Source organism: Mesocricetus auratus, unplaced genomic scaffold, assembly GCF_017639785.1.
Source record: "Mesocricetus auratus isolate SY011 unplaced genomic scaffold, BCM_Maur_2.0 Super-Scaffold_100023, whole genome shotgun sequence".
NCBI classification, from domain to species: domain Eukaryota; kingdom Metazoa; phylum Chordata; class Mammalia; order Rodentia; family Cricetidae; genus Mesocricetus; species Mesocricetus auratus.
The window spans coordinates 15982592-16005639 of record NW_024429204.1 but is presented as its reverse complement, the minus strand read 5'-3'; the positions used below and the strand labels follow the sequence as shown (position 1 = coordinate 16005639).

Sequence of the window (23048 nt, the reverse complement as noted above, 5' to 3'; positions counted from 1 at the left end):
GTGGCTCAGATGGTTCAAAGAGATTAAGCAGCTGGACTTGTCACAAAGTCCACAAAGCTGTTGCCTTCATCCTCGAACCCGATGCTTCTCGGTTGTAAGGCAGCCTAGCTTGGTTCTAGAAGGATGAGATGCTGCTTGGTGCCAGCCCTAACCCCACCAGACTTCAGCTTGAATAAAATGTATTTAACAATGCCCCAAACCGAAACTCTTTAGAGGTAGCTAAATGAAAAATGCTTATTTGTTCAGACTGTTTTATAAGGGCCACACAATACTGAATAATCAGTCATGATTCTGAAATGGGAATAATTTAAAATATTAAATGCTTTTGCAGTCCTTGAGGGCAGGAGTAGGTTTGGAGAGGGTTTCCCAACCTGTTATTTTAAGATAGTACATTAAGCATTCTTTGACATCTTACAGAAGTTAAGCCATAGTTTTACCCTGCAATGCTCACTGATGTGCAAAGTGTGCCAGGGGTTTCCTGTCCTTTCCCTTGCCTGGGCCAGTGCCATGTGGAGAAAGCATGGGCAGCAACAACGGTTTACCTCTCTCGTCTTTAGTACCACAGCCATGATAGGAGAAGAGTCCCCTCTACTGCCTCTGCCATAACGTGGGGATCCCATCACTTCTTATACGATCTTTCTTTAGTATAGAAAAGACCATACTAAGACCTCAGATGCATGCAATACAGTCCCCTTCTCCATGAAGTGTCTTAAATCGGAGGAGAGAGTGGACAGAATTCCGAGTCGTATCTGTAAACAGCAACCAGTACTCCTCTGTCTCCTCGCGCCTCAGGAACCTTTCCCTTCCATGCAAGCACGCAGAGCGCTGTACAGTCATGGGCTCTTCCTATGAATGTGGCTCAGCATCCCAGGCATGGCCTGAGGATACGAGCAAGGGTTATTTGATATTCATTTTCCATGTGTCCAGTGTTTAGTACAGCGCATGAGATGGCAACTAGTAAAGAATCTGGGGCTATAATAGGTAACACATGACTACAGTCCCAGCCTTGTGAAGCAGATGCAGTAGAATCATAGGTTCAAGCACAGTCAAAGGAAGACTGTGGGAAGAAAGGGAGATAGATAGGAGATGTTGATCTGGGCACAGAGTTCAATAGTCAGTTGCACCATGCGGGGAATGATGTTTATTCTATTAGCTCAACAGAATCATACAGAGTTCCAGAACAGACCAAGAGAGGCTCAACAAGAATAGCTCCGGAATACCATGGTTCACTCCACATAGCCTCCATCAATTAGGAGTTGCCTGTCCCAGCTTCTCTGTTCTTGAGTTCTCCCGGTTCAAAGTGGAGCCGCTAATCATATCAACCCCCAGGCTGTGATGAGGTTTCAAAGAAAGGACTCACATGAACCCCATTGAAACAGTACTTCTTATGTGACACTGTGCCACAAATGTGAGTTGCTATTGTCCCTTCTCTTCTGTGTACCCTGGCTTCCTCATCTGCATAGATACAATAATACTAGTCCCAGCCCATTTCCTTTGGCCCCTGACAGACTGAAAGGCAATTAAATGTGTGAAAGCATAGTAAGATGGGACGAGAGCTGCTAACTGCCATATCCTTAGCAGAAAGCTGCCCTCAAGAGCCCGGACTGCAAGACAGGGAGCTTGTGTCTGAACTACTGGCTGCAGGTGCGGGCATGCGTGCGTGCGTGTGTGCGTGAGTGCGTGTGTGTGAATGACTTCTCTGGATATGTATGTCAAGGTGAAGGCCTTTGCATTTGATTGGTCCACGATTACGTAAAGATGGGAAGGACCCATCTAAGCCAGAAATAAGTAAGGTTTAAGCTCTGTAGTCTTGCAAATTGGTGAAATCTCAAGCATCATACTTTTGGACATCTGGGCTCTGTTACCTGAAATTCCATTAAACCTTCAGCTTCATGATTCCGCGAGGAAACTGGTAAATTGCAAGGTCCCGCTGATGGCCACCAGCCAGCTTAAGCAATTAATCACAAGAGTCCCCAAGCAGGTTTGGAACTCATGCCAAGTGGATTCTTTGAGGGCAAACTGTGTACGCAAAAGAAAGTGCCCAATCCATACAGTTTCATAGCAACACGCTTTGTAGCTCTGCCCACACAGAGAAATTATCTGTTATCATTAAGACATCCAAGCCTCATAACTTTTTTCCTCAATGGAAATGAGTAGTCACTAGCCCAGGGAACATCTCCAAATCTCGTTAACTGTAACACAAACTTGTAAGCTGCTGATTCCAGTTTAGACAAACCAACCAAGCCCAACCTTTTCACTACTGTCACAGTGTTCTCATATGTCGGGGGGACTTGTTTTGCACTGAGTGCCTTTTTTTTTTCTTTTGCTATTCTCTTCTTCATCCACTGCCTCCATCTGTCCCTTGTGTCCAGGCCCAAGAACCAAAACCCACAGCACTGCGACCTCGGATCCTGGCTTCAGAACCCTGCCAGACAGACTCTGAGGTTGAACAGCTCGTAACAAACGTTCTGTTTCCCCCAAGGTTTCTTGCTTGGTTTTGCCAAGTCCAAGAGGTTTAAGTAAACGAGATAGTCTTCTGCACTTTGGGATGTTTATAGAGTTTTCCTTAATTGCCATTTTGTATATACAGTGATTCTGGGAACTTGTATGAAAGCAGGGAGAAAGCCTTGAGCCACACTGACAAGAACAGGAAGGAGGCAGGTGTGGACAAGAACAAATTTATAATATGGGTGACAGCACAGGGAGTTCCCCTTGCTGGGGGACTTCCTTTTCTGAGGCCATAGTGCTCAGTCTCTGTCTTAGTTTTCAGTTCTACAATGTAGTAGCCACTTGGCACATGCAGACATGTAAATATAAGTGAAGTAAAATTAAAGCTAAAAGCAATCTCCGTAGGCTGGAGAGATGGTTCAGAGGATTGAGAGCACTTGTTGTCAAACATAATGACATGAGTTCAATTCCCAGCACCCCCGTGAAAATCCAGGCATGCCTGTACTTCCAGTGTTAAGGAAAGTAGACACAGGCAGATAGATCTCTGAGACTACCTGGGCAGCCAGTCTAGCAGTGAGTCCCAGGTTCAGTGAGACACTCATGAACTTAAAATGAAATGGAGGGAATCGGAATCAGACATGTCAAGTAGCCTGCACTAGAGTGCATGGATACATACATGTACCCGCATACACTTATCATATATACTACACACACTGCCGCTGCCACAAAGGGAATTGTTTCATGCACTGCTCACGTGTCAATTCCTCAGTGAACACACCCAGCTAATGACTACTGCATTAGGACAGCTAGGACTGTGAAAGTCTGAAGTGTCCAGTACTACAGCAGGTTGGGAGCCCCCTGACCTTGCCACTCAGAATGTGGTCCCTGTACTAGTGACACTGGTGTCAGCTGAGAACTTGTAGAATTGCATGGCCAACAATGTGCTGCCCTGTGATCCATCACACATTGAAAGCTAAGAGTCACTTGCTGAGGTCCCCTCTGCTCTGAGAGTGTGTCCATCATTGGTTGTCACCTTTATTGGCTTTCTTTTAGCTTGCACGGCACTGTTTCATGAAGAGACTCTTCTAGCCCCCTTGATACTAGGGATTCAAAAAGAGAAACACTAAGTGCACCTTGTAGACTCCTGCAGAAGAGTTCTTTCTGCTTTCTCTTGAGAAAGCTTCGGAAACTGGAGAGGATTTTACTATCATTCCTTCTCTAAAGAAGAGAATCTTAGGTAAGAATACTTTTCCATGGTAGGAGCTGCTGGTTTGGCCAACAGGGAAGCTCTGGAGATTAAATAGAGCTAAATAGGGCAAACAGGCAGGGGAGAATGGGTGAATGAATAAAGAAGCAAGGAAGAAAGAAAAGCTAGGTTTGCTCCCACAGTTGACAAGCAGGCAAGCAGGGCTCCGTGCTCTGTGATGGAGTAAGCTGGGGTGCAGAAGCAATGAGAGAAACTGGAAAGCAATCCTTCAGAATGCCCCCAGCCAGCTGGCTGATGCTGTAGAGGAGGGGTGGGGGATTTCCATGGCAGCTGGGATTAAACTCCAAGGTACATACCTGTGCTCTCTCTTTGATTCATTGTTGCTGGTGCCAGTGGACTGAGTTTTTCCCGGAAAGGTTGTTTGGGCTTTTAGAGTGGCTGTCAGAACGTAATGACTTGAGACGCTCACATCTATCCAGTGCAAAGGATGGAATCACCGGGGTTACCGCAGACTAATTGTCTGTACAAATGCATCCCCGGTGAGAGCAGCTGGCCGGATGGTCCTTTCTCCCCAAAATGCATCATTTCATATTTGTGTGGTACAAGGTGAGCATCTCCTGCTGTCAGCTGGTATCTGGTTCACTATAACTATAAGCAGAGTGGGGGCTGGCTAGTTTCCAGGGGAAACCATTCCTAAAGACCTAAGGCAATAGATACCCTAAATACTATAAACTTTAGATAGCTCCATGTACTGAAATCCCTACCCCAACTCTCATTAAAGAACAAGAGTGGGCACTCCACCCCCAACTTCCACTCATACCTGCTAACCTCACTCATGTAGTTCTCTTCATATGTTCATTTGCACATTAGGCATCTCATTCCACAAACATGTCAAGAACAGCTTTGATATTCGCCGCCTTCTCCACCACAGCACACAAAGGGTAGAGTGAAACATACTCTTTCCCTGAAGGAGCCTGAGGTTCATAGTAATTTGCCGAGAGACAATAAATACCACCTTCCCCTGCAACATGGTCAGAAAGTCAAATCTATGGCTGTCCTCTAAAAGGAATAGATCCAGTTCCTCCCTTGTGGAGCTCAGAGCAGTGTCGCAAACTCCCTAGAAGATTCTAAACACCATGATGTACTAGCCTAGAGACAGACATATCATCCAGAGATGCTAGTACATGACAAAGCAGCTTCTAATATAGTTCCGTCCTAGGAATCTGAAACCCTCGAGTCCTACACCCTCAAAGCAGTGTAGATCACTTCAGGCAGTGTCCGGAGGAATATGTGCATGAGGAAGCCTGCAGGACGCATAAAGACCTGGAGAGATATACCATGTCCAGGTCCCCGGAACCTTGCGTAAGGCAGATACCGTGCACAGTATCAAACCCTCTCCTGCCCGCCCTACTCTGTAACCCAACACTGGATCACTGCCTTGTATTATATCCAGGGTTCTTGTTATTTTGTTATATGAAAAGAGCAAGGCTATAAAGCACATTTTCCCACAGCCGATACCACTTTTCTCTGTCTGAAGGACAAATAACTACTATTTAAATACTGGGGGAAAGACGTGGGTGTTTTCATGGCCTGCTGCCAACCTGGCTTCATGAGCATCACTGCGCCTCTTGTTAAACATATAGCTTTCCAATCTCCCCCTGGACATTCTGATCCAGTACAGGGGGAGAGAGCTAGACAAAGTGAAAATCTTGAGACGTTCCCTGAGGTGAGTCTCACGCAGGCAAGTGGGAAGACCTGTGGTGCAAATGTCGGTTTTTAAATCCTGGAAGCTGGAAACCCAATTAAACCTGTGGGAAGCAGAGTTGATTTCTCCGAAAGGTTTGTTTTAGGTTTGTTTTCCATAGTCAGACTTCTAAGTTTACAGGTTTAGGTGGTGGCTTGATGAGGGAAGAACTTGCTGCTACCTAGTGAGGTCCAGAATCCAGGTAAAGCCAGAGGTGGTGTGCACACAACTCTAAGGCCAGTGCTATTGTGGCAAGACGGGAAACACAGAAAGGAGAATCCCAAGGAGTTTGGGAGGGAGCTAACCTGGTCTAGGCAGCCATATACTACAAGAAGGCTCTCAACCAAAGTGGACGGCAAGGAAATCTCATCTAGTCACACATGATATGGCTACTGTACTCCTTCCCTCACATAATCTCCCCCCCCCCTCTCTCTCTCTCTCTCTCTCTCTCTCTCTCTCTCCCTTCCTCCCTCCCTCTCCCTCTCCCTCTCTCTCTCCCTCCTTCTCTCCCTCTCTCTCCCTCCCTCCCTCCCTCTCTCTCTCTGTCTCTCTCTCTCTCACACACACACACACACACACATGCACCAGAGAAAGAGAAAGAGAGAGATTTGAAATTTGTAAAAAAAAATTTAATAAAATAAACTATTATTCACACATGTATTTATTTATAGGATGCGCTGTGGTAATCTCAGGTGTACATAGAATAATCAGAGTAGGGTAACTAGAGCTAGCTAAACATACGATGATTCCTCAGCCCTGTAGAACTGAGCAGCAGTTCTACTCATGACAGTAAGTGAACAAGTCCAATGTCTTCCCATCCTGCTTGCTCACCCACTTGCCCTCATGCCCAGAAGTGAGGAAAAGAGAAGTCTCAGCTTTCAAGCAACACGGCCTTTCCTTCTCGGTAGTTTTAAACCAGAGCTTGTTTCCTCTGTTCTGAATCCTTCAGGAACTCCCCGGAGCCCGTGAGAACTGCAGAGTCAGGCAGCAGAGACACGCTTCCTCTTACCATACCAGGAGCCAACCACATTCTAGTAGGAAAATAGAAATGATGCGGTCGGGAGATGAGAGATGGTGACAAAATCCTTCCCTCCTGTGTGTTCATTTCCTGCTTGTCATTCATTCTGGAATAAACAAGCACCCGAGCATGTCTTAGCCAAAGCAAGGGTTATAGCAGGCCTCATGGACACAGCGTGTCCTAGGTTATTTATTTCTCTAAGCCTGGCTTTCTTCATCTGTGGAGTGGAGGTAGTACCCTCACTTACTTTGTTGCTGCAGAACAGACCTAGGTTCTGAGTGTGATGCTAGGCACATGGTGACAACTGTTTATAAACTGTATTACTCAGAGATCTCCATGGAAACGGAAAACAATCAAATGATGTATGTACATCCATATGTTTATATGTACATATACAAACATATATGAGACATACTTAGAATAGGAATGGGCTCACTAAATTATAGAAACAGAAAAGTCTCATGATCTCCAAGATTGAGAGCCAAGAGTATAGTTCCACTCTAAGTCTGTATCTAATGGCAAAAGAAGACCAATGTCCTACCAACAAACAACAGAAAACATGAATGATCAATTGCTCAATCTTGCCAATTCAAATCTGAGGCCTACTCACATTATGGAGGGTCATTAGCTTTCCCAACCTACCAACTCAAGCGTTGGTCTCTCACACAGATATCTTCCCACAGACACTAGAATAATAGCTAGCCACATGTGTGGGCACCCTGCAGCTCAGTTGAGCTGACACAAAAAGCTAACCTTCACAGTATGGTGGTTTCTACTTTTCTCAGCCATGTGAGAAGTTACAGGGATATATATCGTCGGTTTCATGTAAGTTCTCTGGCATTCAGACACCATCTTGTTAGAGATTCTGACCTCCATCTTCACATGGCCGGAGGGTAGCGTTGATTCCTCAATCACATTCTCAGTGAGAAGATACCCTCTTAAGTCTCTTGGGGACAAGGAAGGATAGAAATGGAACCAGTACCACCATAACTCCATGTGGTATCTCCTACCAGAAGCCTTGATGGCAAAGCTTAGTTTTATGACCACATAAGTCATCCCTTATCCTCCTCTTATAACTTCTTGCATGCATATTAATTAATTAATTAATTAATTGAGCATATCTGCCTAAATCATCCCATCTTGATTCTTATAATGGCATGCCTGTGAGGGTTCTAGAAGTTAGAAGTGATTTTTGGTTTTAAGGGTTTTGATTGCATTGCATATAAAATCAAATAAAATGAGAAAATGATGAATAGAAGAGAGGAGAGAGGTTTGAAATTAGCCTTATTTCTTGTGCACATAAGAGGCCCACTTAGGTTGGTTTTTATCTTGACCTATTTTGAGAGTGATATATTTGGCTCACAGCCAAGAATAGAAAATAAGCAAAGATCTGTGTCTGCTAAACCAACCTCAGCACGTTTGACATTTCAAGCTGGAGAAGTCTTTGCTGGGGAGCTGTCCTATGCATACCTAAGTGTTTAGCAGGGTCATGACCTCAACTCACTGAATGCTAGTAGTAGCCTCCATGAGTGACAACCAGAAATGTCTTCCAGACAGTGCCAGTTGTCTGCCCTGTGGCAAAACTGCACTCAGTTTTGAGAAGCACTCAGCCATACTGTGAAAGACTGTAAAATATTGAGAGAGAAATGAACCGGCTTTCTGTGATTTAAACCCCTTCTACAGCACTCCATAGCTAGGGTTTGTGTTTCATGAAATTTCTTTTACACAGCATAATTACTTGTTTTCTCTCTTCTCTTCCTAGTGGAGGTAGATAATTCCTTTTCCTAATGTGCATTCCTTCTTACAGTCAGGGAAGACTTACAGTGACAGCAGATCGGAGTTCTGGCTTCAGCCCTGTGCATTCTGCCCTCCTCTGAACATATACTGATGGAGGCCTCCAAAGTGGTGCTGGGGTTCCAGCAAGTAGTTGGCTGTAAAGTCTTGCTTGGCCCAGGGTGCCTGCTCACTAAATCTCAGACCTGCTTGCTGGCTATTAGGTTGAGCAACTGTGGTACCCACTCACGCCTGCTATAAATTACAAACACATATCCAAGAGCAATTTGCGCCCACACCAAAGACCTTGAACTTGAGTTCCATGGAAGACACATTCTTTCTCAAAGACACTTCCCTTTCTTTCTGAATGGAAGACCCTAAATGCCATCTCTCAAGGGACAAGTAGTATTTGCTCCTCTCAGACCATGAGATGTGGAATGACTTGGCAAGGTATCTTTCCTCCTTCAACCCCTGTTGCTAGGGTGAAAAAAGACAAAGCTCAACACTTAAGTCCAAAACCTATTCCTGAGCTCTCTGCCCGGCTGATCCTTGCCTGCCAGGCAGGTCCCTTCCTGCCTTTGAAGTGTTGGAACCACCCGTTATCAGGCAACTGTCTGAAGTCTGACTGATCTAGAGGAGAATGGAACCAGAGTGGAGTGACTGTGGCCTGGCGGGTGGGGAGAGGTTACAAAGGCCTGACCTCTGGCCATTTGGTTTCTTTTTCCTAGTCCTTGAGCGAGGAGATATTTGTATCTTTGATAATAATAAAGCAAAAGAAGCTATCACTCACTCATCAGGTATCTCTTATTTGCTAAACACGGTGCAAAGTCCCTATCCGGTGAGCTCATTTCATCACCACAGCAACTCATCTAGGTAGAGATGATGTTACCTATTTTAAAGATGAAGCAACTGAGTTTTGAGAAAAACATTCATGGCTTTTGCATCACACAGCTGTCAAGTGATAAGCCTTGGAGGTGAAGGGACATCTTCCAGAACCCGTGCTCTTAACTACTGGGTTTCCAAAGCTTCCCTGCTTATCCCATACTCTGAATCAAACATGACTGGCTCCAAGAATACAAACTTAATTACTAGATAAAACAACCAAATACTGAGTCTCCTCCAACATTACGTCCTTCTTAATTTCACAACTACACATTAAGCACTAACTACATATCTGATACTGCACAGTGTTTTAACAAGACACAAATAAGAAGTGGCACCACCCTCAGCCGGTTGAATGGGACGCTTGGGGCATTGCTTATTGATAGAGTGCTTGCCTGGCATTATACAAATCCCCGAGTTTAAAAGGGGGTGATAATTATATTTAAAAAGTATTTATTGAGTGGTGGTAAGGTTAAGAAGCCATGCTATCACCCAGGAGGGAGTTCTTACCTGTATCTAGGAAGAGAGAAACTCCATGAAGAATGTGACCCCTGGAGGAAGGAGGTCCTGAACAATGGAGGTAAACAGAAAAAACATCCGAGAAGAAAGAGGTTGGAGCATAGGCCAGAACCATGCAGTCAAAATGGTGAGCTAGAAAGACTGGGACAGCTGCAGCCCAGGGGGCTGGAGTATAGCAGCATCTTGCCTGTGAACCTGTAAGGGTGGCCACACCCCTTTGGGCGTGGCTTCAGGCTGATGGAAGTGGAAAGAGAGAAGCTTGAGGTGTGGTCTTTGTCTCACTTGCTTCCTTTCTGTAGGGTCAGCAGATGCAACAGGAAGGGCAGAGAAGCTCTCCTGTGGTTCTTTATTATTATCTGTTAAGTGTTACCCAACAAACACCCATTTATCACTTATCTTAGGTCTAGTGAAATCATTACGTTCTCACCTTCACTGGAGCCTAAAGCAGGTACCATATGAAAGCTTCTGCTCCCCACTTAACAAAGCCAAAGGTACCAAATTCAAAGTGCCATTTTGCATTTGACCAAATGTAGCTGTTTTTAATTTTTATTCTAATTTTGTTTCTTTGTTCTTGAGACTAGGTCTCATGTAGCCTGGCCTAGCCCTCAAATTTGCTATACAGACAAGAATGACCATGAATTTCTGATCTTCCTGTCTCCTCCTCCCTCATGGGATTATAGGCAAATACTACCACCCTGAGTTTCTGCAGTGCTAGGAACTAAACTCAGGCTTCCTTAACACTAGACAAGCTACTGTACCAACTAAGCAAATCCTCAGCCCCATTCACGTAGTACATGCACATGGGTGTGCGTCTCCTGTGTGTGCACACGTGTGTGAAGGCCAGAGGTTGGGGTTTCATGTCTTCTCTTGATCTTCATCTTATCAGGGAGAGAGGGTCTCACTGAACCTGGAGCTCACAGATTAACTACTCTAGCTGGCCAGCAAGCTCCGGGGATTCTCCTGCCTATGGCCTCACAGTGCTGAAATACACGATACCCGCCAAGGCTTTATTCGTTTTTTATTTTCACTTTTGATATAGTGTCTCACTGGGTAGCTCTGGCTGCCCTGGAGTTTGCTTTATAGACCAGACTGGGCCCATACTCATCAAGACCTGGCAGCTTCTGCTGCCTGAGGATCAGGATTAAAACACACAACCACCTTGCCTGGCCAAAAAAAAAAAAAAAAAAAAAAAAAAACGCCTCTGTGTGGGCCCTGGGGGTCTGAACTCGGGAACTCGGGCCCCCATACTGAGGTGGCAGGTACTGTACCCACTGAGCCACCCCTTCAGCTTGCTTTATGTAGCTTTTGAACTTTTACTTCTAGGGCTGATAACGGAAATCTCCAGTGAGGGCCAGAGAGATAGCTGAATGGGTTATGGGCATGCGCACCCAAACCTGACCATCTTAGCTCTCTCTCTCCAGGTCCCACATGACTGAAGGCGAGAACCAACTACCTCAGACATTCATGGAGTCATGTGCATGACCATATACATATATACACAGATACAATAAATGATCACACTTAAGAAAAATCTATAGTGATGACAGAAAAGCCCACCATTGAGCATATGTGATAAGAAGATTGAGGTTCAAGGTTTTTTTGGGGGGGGTTGGTTGGTTTGTTTGCTTTTTTGTTTTGTTTTGTGAAACAGGGCTTCTCTGTGTAGCCCTGGCTGTCCTGGGACTCACTTGTGAGGCCAGGATGGTCTTGAACTCACAGAGATCTGCCTGCCTCTGGATGCTGGGATTAAAGGTGGGTACCATCATACCCAGTTTAGGTTCAAGTTTAATTTAACTAACTCAATGTCTTATTATCCAACTTGAGTAAATAGTGACTTCTTGTTTCTCCTGAGCGTGATACAATGTGGCCACTCAGATAAAAAAAAATGCCCAACACTAACTTCAGGAAGTATTAATGAACAGTGGAGGTTAATTAATGTGGTAGAACGATGTAAAAAACATTATGTCACAATAGGCTTCCTCCTTTGACCATTTCTCTTCTCAAGAATCCTGCTTATGGTAGTCATGTCCCAACATCTTGTCAATCCTGAAGATTTGTCTGTGGCCTCTACTGCCTTACAAGTTCGTATTCTATAAGAACACCTCACTATTCGTTCGGATGCAAATTAATTTCTATTACAATTTTATGCCCTGCCTCTCATCGTGTTTCATATTGTGCTGATTGGACTTGTGGGTAAATACAGAATCCCACCCAAAAAAGGGGGGAGTGGGAAAGATCTGGGCACTTGTATTTTATATTTTCAGCCTGTTAACGCTTTTGCATCACTAGTGTAGAACACACCTATCTTTGAATATAACTTGCAACCTTATGACCTGTGCAACCTTAGGCTAGTAACACTTGGGGCTTTGATGTCCTTATTCATGAAATGGGTACGTTTTTCCTTTTCCTAAGAAGAGTATTGGGCAGTAAAGGTGAAGGAGCATCAAAGTATAATAGGCTAAGATGAAGCCCATGAATACAAATTAGACACATCTGCCCTCCATGAGCTCGCGGAAACACATGTAGACACCACAGCCATGTGAACGATAAACCTAGCTGCAATTTCCACACAAAGGTGTAAGTCTGGTAACTTGTCAGGGCTCAGTCTTTAACTGTCATTATTCCTGTTTGAATTTTATTTCGTTGGCTTTTTTCTAAGGACATACATCTCCCAGGTCAGAGGGTAACAAACAATAGCTTCAAGAACATCATGCTGTGCTGTGTCGACCTGCATGGAATCTATGCTGAACTTCAGGGCTGTATGGCTTCTTTATAGGGTGACCTGGATATTTTTTCCCCATGTTAGTCTCTCTCTCCCTTTCAATGACAGTGGAGTGTCATCTCTGTATGAAAGTATAAAGTATTATTTTTCTATATAGTACTGGTGAATGTCAACTACCATGATATACTAGCAAATATTATTCAGGAGTAAGCCTAATTTTTCTTACTGTTTTGCAAAGTATTTCAACAATAACACTAGTAGCAATTTTTTCCATTTTCACTTTCCATTAGTTTAGTTTATGCATATATTATGCTGTGTATTATAGCATATCATAACTTTATCCTGGTGCCATATAATCATCAAAATGAGTATTATTTTAATGGGCTTTTAATTATCCATCTTATTAATGTACTTTGCTTAACTTAAATTTTCAACAATAGACTTGTTTCCAATTTTTTCTGCAGTATAAATAACCTCTAGGTTACAGTTTTTCCCATAGCTTCTTACATTTTTCATATTTTTCCTTTGGGTACACTCTTAGGAAGGGGATCACTACATGAGGGGATATAAATTTTTAATGATTTTTAAATAAATGGATGTTACTTTTCCAGTTTACAATGCCACAAGCAAAATGTTAACATTCTTCTCACATTGCAACCTTATCAGAAGGGTGTGTTACTATTTGATATTTAATATACCAATTACCAGAGGACCTTTTGTTTTGCATTTTTCTCATAAATAACAAGTTTTAATCAAACGCTTGCTTGCAATTTTTGTATCTTCTTGTATTTTGTGAAGCCACCTGGACTCGAAGACCTAGGAATACTTCTTTTCCATCAATAACTGCTGCTATTGCTCAATAATTTTATGTATATTAAATAAAACTAATGTTGAATTCTTAGAAAAATATTCATGTATACTCACAATAATGAATTATTGAGAACCTGTGTGTGGAGAACTGTGTGTGGAGTAGCCAGATAAAATAATGGAAAAATTAGAAAGTTAAAATGAGGATACTGTATCTATTCCAGAACTCCAAAAGTTCAAAGGAGGACTACAGTTCAGATAGTTCTAATCTCTAGTCAGATTTCAATGACTTTTTCTTTCTAGCCTCAATCCCACTTGGTTTTTAATGTGCAAACTCAGGAGCCCTTAATCATACTGCTTCTAATATTTCCTTGATTTTATTCAAGAATTCCTAATGAATGAAAACACACACACACACACACACACACACACACACAATGTCTTGTGTCATTTCCAGATGCATGGTGCTCCCAGGCCGGTACAGGCATGCAGCTCTATAAAATGAGATGGGTTGCCAGCCTGCACCCCTGTCAAGGGGCTGGAAGCCAAGTCCAGAGACCCAGCTCTGCCCTCTGTTCTGGGCAATGTGGCCTGGCTCTTGAAATGGGCATCTTCTGTGTTTTGCCAACTAGTGCAAGGATGTTTCATGACAAGCCTCTAGCAACCCTTTCTTTTCACTAAAGGTGTTAGGATTCTCCAAATAAGATAATTGTTACATGTTGATATGTCAGACTATAAAGAAAGTTGCTAACCATTTCCCTCCTCCCCCTTTTTCCTTTTCTTCAGCCTCAGCGGAGGGTTCGCCATAAACATGTTAGCCTTGCAAGCTGCTGTCCTGCCAGTGGATATGAGCATGGCCTGTTCCCCAGAGAAAGACTTATCATGGTACTGCCAGAAGAGATCCTTGGAGCACTGACAGATTATCTGGATTAACTGAGAAGATTCAGTCAAAACTATGAAGTCTGAAAGGAAAAATAATCTTGGTTTGCAGTGGTTTCAAATGAGGTGCATAACATACAGTGCCAACTCGTTCCAAGTGGTCATTGGCAGACCATTAGCTGGAAAATTGCTTCCAGTTTTCATCACTGTGCATAACTCAAGTTCCCCTTGGGCCCTGGCTGTGCCCTTCACTAGAAGTCCTGTTTTAGCATGGCAACTACTGGATTATTTCATTAAGTGTGCAGATGGCATGATGTTTTAGAAAAAAACTACAAGAGTCTCAGTGGAAGGGTTCACAATGTTATGCCCTGGTAGGAATGTAAACATGTCTTGATTGTGTTAGTTACAATGTCCAACGGTGTTCTGTCCGATGCTGAAGCACTTTATATGAGGATGCTACGCTGAGATAAAATAGCACATCTGGCATATGTAGGAAAACAAATGTTTTCTCTTTTCTTTACACATCTTGTCTTATTTCTGGCTCAGACTGTCCAAGACAAACTCCACTCCTAGTATCCCCCCCCCAGTTGTCTGTGGTAGATCAGTGTAAATATGGCCACAATACTGTTAGATTTCACTTGCTGACACTTTATTGGATAACTAGATTACTTATAGCACAAAGGGAAGTAGAAGCTAGCCAGCCTGGTGACTGGACTATTTGAAGCCTTGGTTCCTTGTACCGGGGCACAACTTAAAACATGACATCATGACACTCTGTACAGGATGCTGGTCTTTGACCAATGCATACACATTCATCTTCTATAGCGGAGATCTTCCAAACACCAAGACCATTGTGGATTGATGCCAAGGGCATCAGGTTGCAACCTTAGTGGTCCCATTCCCACACTGGGGAAAACTTTCAGAGGTCAAGTTTAAATCGCAATTCTGGAGAGAAGCATCAAATGACCCACCCCCACCCCTCCACTCCCGCACCCCCTCACCTCCCCCATGTGCCTAGAAAAGTAAACCATTCGGTCCACCCTAGGTTTCTTCCCTTTTAATACTTCCTGGGATGTATATATGACTTTTTAAAATTCTGCCTAACAGCAAAGCACAGTCCTGGGAACCCTGTCCATTCAGTGGTTGCCTACCTGAACACTAGAGAAGTGTTCATTTATATTGATTTCCCCCTTGTGATAGATACATTAGCATCTTTTCCCTGGGAATTGAAACTTGGCAGAATCAAAACCTCTGCGAAGTGTGTTATGAGTGCTCACTAACCTAACCTGAGAGCAAAAGGCATCAGAGACTAATATTTAAAATAGATGCGACAACTTCGGGCACCCTTCCAGCACAAGCAAGCAAGACGTTTGCATTGTCTCCAAGCACTCATTCTCTGTCTCCACTTGGGGGTCACAGGCGGTAGAAAGACATGAATGAGATACACATAGGATATCTCTCCACAGGATGGCTCCTGTCAGATGTGGGCTGGAGAGAGGTCCTGATAGGGAACTCAGAGAAATGATAGTTACCATGAAATCTGGACTTTCCATAGATCACCACCAGAACCATCAAAAACAGACCATAATAATCTAAACATTGGAAATTGCTAACCCAGGCTGCCAGCGTTCCTGCCCTATGACCCATCCGTTTGCCTTAGTTCCAACAGCGGGGTTTATGCATCCCTTCACTCCTTCTTTTCGTTCAGCAAGCATCTGCTGAGGGACCACCATGCACCATGAATCATGCTGGGTCAACTCTAGTACATAAGGCACACACTTCTGCTTCTATTGAGTTATTTCTTTCTCTCTTGTTCCACAGTGCAAACTGAATTGAGATGTTCATACCCACCCTCCTCCCCTCGCCAGAGAAACATAAGAAAATGTTCATGACACACAGCAGGCGGGTCCCATTCCTGATTGAGTGGGCAGCTTCAGAGCACAAAGAGAACCTCACCAGACAACCAGCTAGGTTGAGTAGAACTTCCCACAGCAGCTCTCGGTTGCTATCCTTTATGTCTTTCTATAGACACTACCATTTACCACTATGCTGGGTTCTCTGAAATGCCAATTCTGTAACTACTCCTAAAGAGCCTGAATTGGTTCTAATGAATCCTATAAACCCTGCCAGGTGCTGAGATCTTGGAGCTGGGAATTAACTGATGTTGCCGGTTATACTCTGAGACCTCTGCTAAAACCCTTGGAGAACTGGATGCACATTCAAGTGCAGACGTCCACGAAATGATCATGGGCTATTGTTATTTTGGCTTTTGCAAAATAATCTGAACAATTAAAAACAAGTTGCCTCTCTTTTTTTGAGTCAGGGGAATACTGTGACATTATTGAAAGGAAACATGTAAAGATAGAAATGGAAAAAGGCAAAATAAAGGTCCTTAAGAGCCCAGATGAAAATAGTATCTCTAAAAAATGCCTTAATGCCTGGCACTACCTACATATTTGCATATGAGCCCGCACTGTTTTCCAAACTGTCGACCTCTGTTTGAAATTGTTATTGGTTTGGAAACATGGTGGCATAAAATCTGTGCACGCCCAAGCAAAACCAGAAAAATGTAGAAATGATCTCATTCACCGCCTTCAGCTTCCGTGTTGTATGGCGCTCCTCCATGAAATTGCCCTGCGCTTATGTCTTGCTTTGTTGTGTGTTTTTGGTGGGCTGGGCACAAATGAGAGTGAAATTTTACCTTCCAGAAATCCAGGCATATCTGTGGTGGGTTTTGTTTAGTAAGACAGGAGATTTGAGGAGCTAAGGGGTAAATGATTTAATATGTAAAGACTGTAAATGATTGAGGCTTAGTTTTTCCTTTTTTCTTAAATCTGTGCTACCCTTCTTACTAAAAAGGCTAAAACTCACACGTATACAGGAAAGGCACTCTTGAGAATGAGCTGAAATGAATGATTATCAGACTCTCCGGAGTGCTGAGGGGATTAGCTCTGTTCAGATCCAAAACCAAATTTAAATATGCAGAACATCACAGTTCTGCTGTTGGGGTCAAAAGCAAATCACACCAGTAGCTTGAGACTTGCCTAGGAGGGATAGGGACCCTGTCAACTTTCTTTATGGGACCTGACTTACCTTCAAATCCCTGCGCTAGCTCCAAGATGTGTCTACCCACCAATTCTATTTCTACCTCCATGATATGGGTAAACATGCCAGGTTCTCTCCAGAGTCACTCTGCAGCTGGCCAGACAGAGGCATACAGTCCTCAGTGCTGAGGGGATCGTGCCATTTCTAACATTCAGTGGGGAGATGGGAGATCAAGGATGCCTGCGAATATAAACTAAGTATAAGAACCCCGATAATGGATCCACCACACACACCCTAAATGCTTTCTTTGTCTGCAAATGTCACAAAATTGGTTTTGGATAGCAACAATAAAAGTTGCAAGGAAGTAAAGTTTTCAAGACACCCCTAACACTTTTTTTTAATCCAAACCTCTTCCCCATGCATTAGCAACTTCATTCTTTATCACCTTTTCTTCCGTGTTCTTGAGAGTAATTTTGCTACGTGACAACTTGACTTAAAGCTACCATTGACTTCAAAATCTAGTCTTTGAAAGTGACAAAAAATGCCTTTATTCTTTAAAGGCTGTTTTTCTTCATCACCTCTCCCACAGCCCCTTCACCCCACTTTTCGATTTATTTTACGCATGTGTGATTTTTTTATTCTCACCTTCTTTCACACAGTGCTCTACGTATAGTTTAAGCATCCTATAAAGAACTCAGACAGAACCACATAGTCCTCAGCAATTTTTCCCCTGTCCTGACTAGTAATTCAGCCTTAAGCTTGACTTTGATGCTGCCCAGGCAGCAGTTGGGGCCCCCCATTTTCCAAAGTCACTGGTCAGTGGTGATCATTTATACAAAGCCAGTGGGATTAGAGAGAAGGGCAGGCTAGGAGATATATGCACTTGAGCACAGCTGAGGACTGTACTTCAAAGACAGACAAGCCTCCACCTCAAGCCCCTTAGATCTGGGTCTAATCCTGGAGCCAGAGCATGGTCCTGTGAACTCTGGTTTACCAATAGACAGAACTTCTGGGAGCTTAAAGGTAAAAGAAGGCTGATTCGATTATGTTCTTCTGGTGATATCTGTTAGCTGGGATACAGAATAGACTTCTGAAAGCTTTGAGTGAGGAAAAAAATGACCAAGTGTACCTACACTCTGAAGGTGACTCCAGGGTCTGTATCAGTGATGACACCTTTGTCCATCCCTTTAGTTTCAGAGGCAAAATCCTGGATGAGGAAGTGGGAAGGCACTAGTGCTATTTCTAAACTCTAAAACGTGTAGCATGGAATTTAGGTGATGAAATGGAAAAGAGATAGAGCATCAGGCATGGACCAGTGCTGGTCCTCTACTCCACATCAAAGGAAAAAGAAGTGACTTCTACTAATCAGTGAAGCCTGATCATTCCAGGTTTCGTAAAGCTGTTTCCTTTAGCAGATAAGGCTACTTAAGAACTATAGGATCCCAGAATCCTCCCAACAGAATGCCCTTGTGTACTTATTTCAAGCATTAAACAATACCAGCAAGCTACACTGACTACCGTGTAAAAGTCACTGGGGACAGACCTCACACTGAATCCCAATCAAGTGACATAATGGTACCAGCGTTGTTGGTCTTTTGACATTCCTTCTGATCACATAATATCTTCAAATTTTGGAGCTAATGATTTGGGACATTTGGGTCATCAATTGTTTTATTGTTGTTCTCCAAACCTCAGAAATGTCTAGGAGCTTTCTGCATAAAGTGTCAAGTGTTTTGCATAGCAGCTTTGCAGAAATGCTATTAGAATCTATTGAGCTGGGAAGTGTTAGGTAGTACACACCTTTAATCCAAGCACTCAGGAGGCAGAGGCAGGTGGATCTCCGAGTTGGAGGCCAGCCTGGTCTACAGAGCAAGTTCTGGGACAGCCAGGGCTACACAAAGAAACCCTGCCTCAAAAAAGCCCCCAAAGGAAGAAAAATAAATTTCCCTCAACTTGGAGGTCCTTACACCTACACCAACTCAGTAAAACACTAAAGAGTGCTGGTTGCCTGCCATCATGCTCACAGTGTTTTAGAATTCAATCATTCGTATCAAAGGAAATAAACAGTTGAATCACACAGTTTTTCCATATTAGCCTACACATGGTTATCAAATGTAGAATTCCAGTGTTGAGTATTTTGAAAGAACACACAAGTCGGCTTTGTGGAACTGCATTTACTCACTGTCCCTCCTCAAGTTCTATAAAAAGATAGTAAAATACTTGATGCTTAAAATCTATAGCAAGAATTCTTACTATAATAAATCGTTGTTTCACCTGGGAAGGAGAAGTGAATTTTGCCTCCAATCCACTACCTTGTGCACTTTAGACATTGCTTCTCTCCCAACTACAAACTGAGCACCCTCTGTTGTCATCTCCTGAGAAGTGACCCCAGCTTCTAAAACAGCACCAAGACAATGAAAGACCTCTTAAACACACTAGATAGGCTCTATGTTCAAGCATAAATGCAAAAATAGGGCTTGGAATTTGTGTATTGTTATAGGTTTGAAGATTGTTGAATCATTCATACACACACACACACACACACATTGGGAGCTGACCACAGATACAGGCAGTTTTGGGCACTCCCCTCTCTGGAGCCCATGCAGTTAATTCAAGAAAAGTATGTGTTTCCTCACATATCAGCTGGGGAGGTGAAGCATATGCCAATTCTTCTAAAAAGACCTCTGGTGGAACTGGAGATGTATTGGTTTGGTGATGTTTGCGTAGCATGCACAAAGCCCTAAGGTGATCCGTAGAACCACCTCAACCAGGTAGAGTGGTGCATGCCTATAATGCCAGCACTTGAGAGAAAGAGGCAAGGAGAAATCAAGAGTTTGAGGTCATCGCAGACTGCATAGCAATTTTGAGACTGCATGAGATCCTGTCTCGAAAAACAAATCAATTAAAAAGACCCCTGGTTATGGGTGGAAACCTTGAAGGTCATCGCAGTTGCTGATGGATGTTTATGTTCAAATTGCTAGAGCCTTGCTTTCATCCTTGTTTGTTTGGATTTTTTTTAACCATGACTCACATCCCCAGACCATCTTTTTCATGCTTATTCCACTCCTACCAGCAACAGAAGCTTTAGCTTCTGCGAGAGTATTGACCCTACCTATACACACACACACACACACACACACACACACACACACACACACACACACACACACACACACACACGGATAGGAGGGCTTCTACTCACACTGGGCCACAGCGGGGCTCTGCATAGTTTACCTCCATCTGTCTTTCCTCTGCCAGCTGGAAAGTACTGTTCTAAGAATGCCAGGCTGGAGGGGGCTGGGATTTGCCTAGTAGAAGAAGTTCATGTTGCAGAGAACTGAATAAGAGCTGGCCTGTTCATTTACATGGTGGGACTCAGGGATGAGGAGAGCAGAAGCTGGGACTGCTAAAAAGCCAAGGCAGCACAAATGTTTTGAAACCCATTCTACCGGAACTCTTACGCCACGGAACCACACTCCGGTAGTTCTAGTTAATCCAACTATTTAATATTATTAGGCACTAAGTTAAATAGCTTTACACGAAATTTTAGAAAAGATCAATATTGTAACCAAATTACAGATTAGCAGTACAAAAAAAAAAAACCTGAAAAAAGAAACTATCGACCTGCTGTGGTTTATATACTTATGTTACACTTAGGACTTTGTAGAGACTGGCATTTTGCTGATAAAGGGGAAGGAACTTTTCAGAATTCAAGAATGGTGGGGTGCTTGCAATTGCTGGGGAAGGGAGGGGGCTTTGGGCCTTAGCCTTTCTGGAATTCTCTCTCTCCTTCAGCAGACAGAGTTGTTTGGGAACTAGAAGGAGCTAACGGGTAAGGTTGTCCCATACCACATATTTACGGATAATTGCCACGGCAAACCGGGTCACGGGCTTTGTTAATGATACTGTTTCTCATCTTGGTTTTTTTTTCCTTCAAAAACTATTATTACCAGGACTTCACTCTGAGATTAAAAGAGAAGGAAGAATTAGAAATCAATGGATGGTATTTTACATGTGTGTGTGGACATACACACACAAATGGTTGGACACAGACATATAGACACTGACACACAGATACACAGAGAGAGAGACATACAGACACCAACACACACAGATACACAGACACACAGAGGCAGACAGACAGACAGACAGACAGACACACACACAAGCTTTTTCTGAGATGCAGGAGATAATAGTAGAGTCTTCAGCAATGGCATCCACTTATCTCCGTCCCCTCTCCAAGGTTCGGACAACAGTGACCCAGGCAGAGATGGCGACAGGCAGACTCCCGACCTTCAGCCTGAACAAGGCCACAGAGCATGCGCAGATGGCAAGCTGAGGGCATCAAGAATTACTTAGGCAAGGCAGGATTTCCGTGACCGGGTGCTATTGCATGTTAGTATTTGTTCGAGGAAAGAAATAACGTGAAAATCATTTGGTGTGAATTAAACAGAACAGCAGTGAGCTCGACAGAGTCTGAGGGGACAGAGGGTGTAGTTCAGTCATGGAGTGCTTGCCCAACATATGTAAGGACCCAGCTTCAATCCCCGGCACTACAAAAATGAAAAGAAGGAAAAAAAATCTCTCCCCAGAAATAACCAAGTTTGAAGGAAGAAATATGATTAAAAAAAAAAAAAGACTAGTCCATTCCTTGACCAGCATGTCATAAAAGCACATTTCATAGAGTAGTAGTATGGAGACTATATATTGTAGCTCCTTCAAGTGCATAGTGAAAGCAGCGGGCTTAATCATGTTGTTCTCCCAAGACTGGTTCATTTAAAAGGAATTTCCCTTATCCATTTCCCACAACTGTTCTGCTTTCTTGTCTTTTCTTTCCTTTTCTTTGTTTCTCTATTCTTTTCTCCAGAAAGGGTTCCTTCCAGGCCCAGACTTCAAAAGACACAAAGTTATGTGGCAAAAACAAGAGTGCCTTTTCCGTTGGCTGTCCGCGTGCGCCGGCTCCACGGTATCTGATGTTTAGAAACCTTTCTCCTCTAAACATAAGAATTAGTGTGCACCACAATTTTGAGCCACTGACCTATGTATCTTGAGCAGCTACCAACTTGCCAATCCCCTTCGGGTCTCTTTATATGTTCTTAGAATATTTCTTTCTATTTTGGGTTTTCTTCACGAAGTCTGGGAAAGGGTGTGATTCTTTTTAAATTGATGAAAATAAAACTGTCCCAATTTGTGCCCACTTGTATCCACGAGCATGCTCTCTATCAGGCTTGAAAATCGGCTTTATCATTTTGTATATCTGACTATTTTGTATCCGGCATTATTTGATTCCTATGTGCATGGCAATGTATTAAAATGTGGGATTTCTATTACCGTGTAAAAGTGTTTTGATTCTGATGTTCAACATATAGCCTTGGCAAACTGGAAAAAAAAGCATTAAACTTTTCATTTCTATTTTCTTCAGCTCATCAGCTTTGTAGAAGGAAAGGAAAAGTTAACAGCATTTCACTTTCCCTGTGTTAGCTAATGATGCAATTCATGGTGGAAAATTGTCCTCAATTATGCTGAGTTTCCTAGAGAAATAGTTTATATGAGATGAATTGGTGGCCTCCCTCCCAGCACACAGAATTCCCCCAGTACGGAATCCCACCAATGGGATTGGTTTCTATTGAATGCTTGAGTTTGAGATTGAGCACTGCTGGACCAAAGTCACTATTCCCTTCCTCCTCAGACATGGTGACACATCGGAGTAAAGAGGGGACCAAAGATCTTGGCTCACCAATTTGTTCTTGTGGACAGTCTTAAATGCCCACCGTGTAGCATAGACGATGACATTTCCCAACACCTCCTGTCTGCATTTCTTTTCAGGTGGTTACGAAGTATAAGAAATCTGTCCTTTATCAATAGGTACAGACTTTCAAATGACACCTGCCCAGAGGGAAAAGCCAGTGCTGCCAGACACATTCAGCCCAAGTCTTGGCGTAGCTCAGCAAACATCCATATACCTTTCTTGCTCATTCATATATATTACCAAACATGTATGAAT

At 43.3% G+C, this 23048-nt stretch overlaps 1 protein-coding gene across 2 annotated transcripts in view; it reads left to right on the top strand.

Annotated features, from left to right (window-relative positions):
- Samd12 (sterile alpha motif domain containing 12) overlaps positions 1 to 22371 on the top strand; it is a 439420-nt gene extending 417049 nt beyond the window's left edge. For both annotated transcript variants that reach the window (XM_040730487.1, XM_040730491.1), the window contains one exon: positions 13907 to 22371. In XM_040730487.1, the coding sequence (XP_040586421.1) occupies positions 13907 to 13929 (23 nt within the window). In that variant the 3' untranslated portion in view covers positions 13930 to 22371. The remainder of the gene's footprint in view (positions 1 to 13906) is intronic.
- The last annotated feature ends 677 nt before the right edge of the window (positions 22372 to 23048 follow it).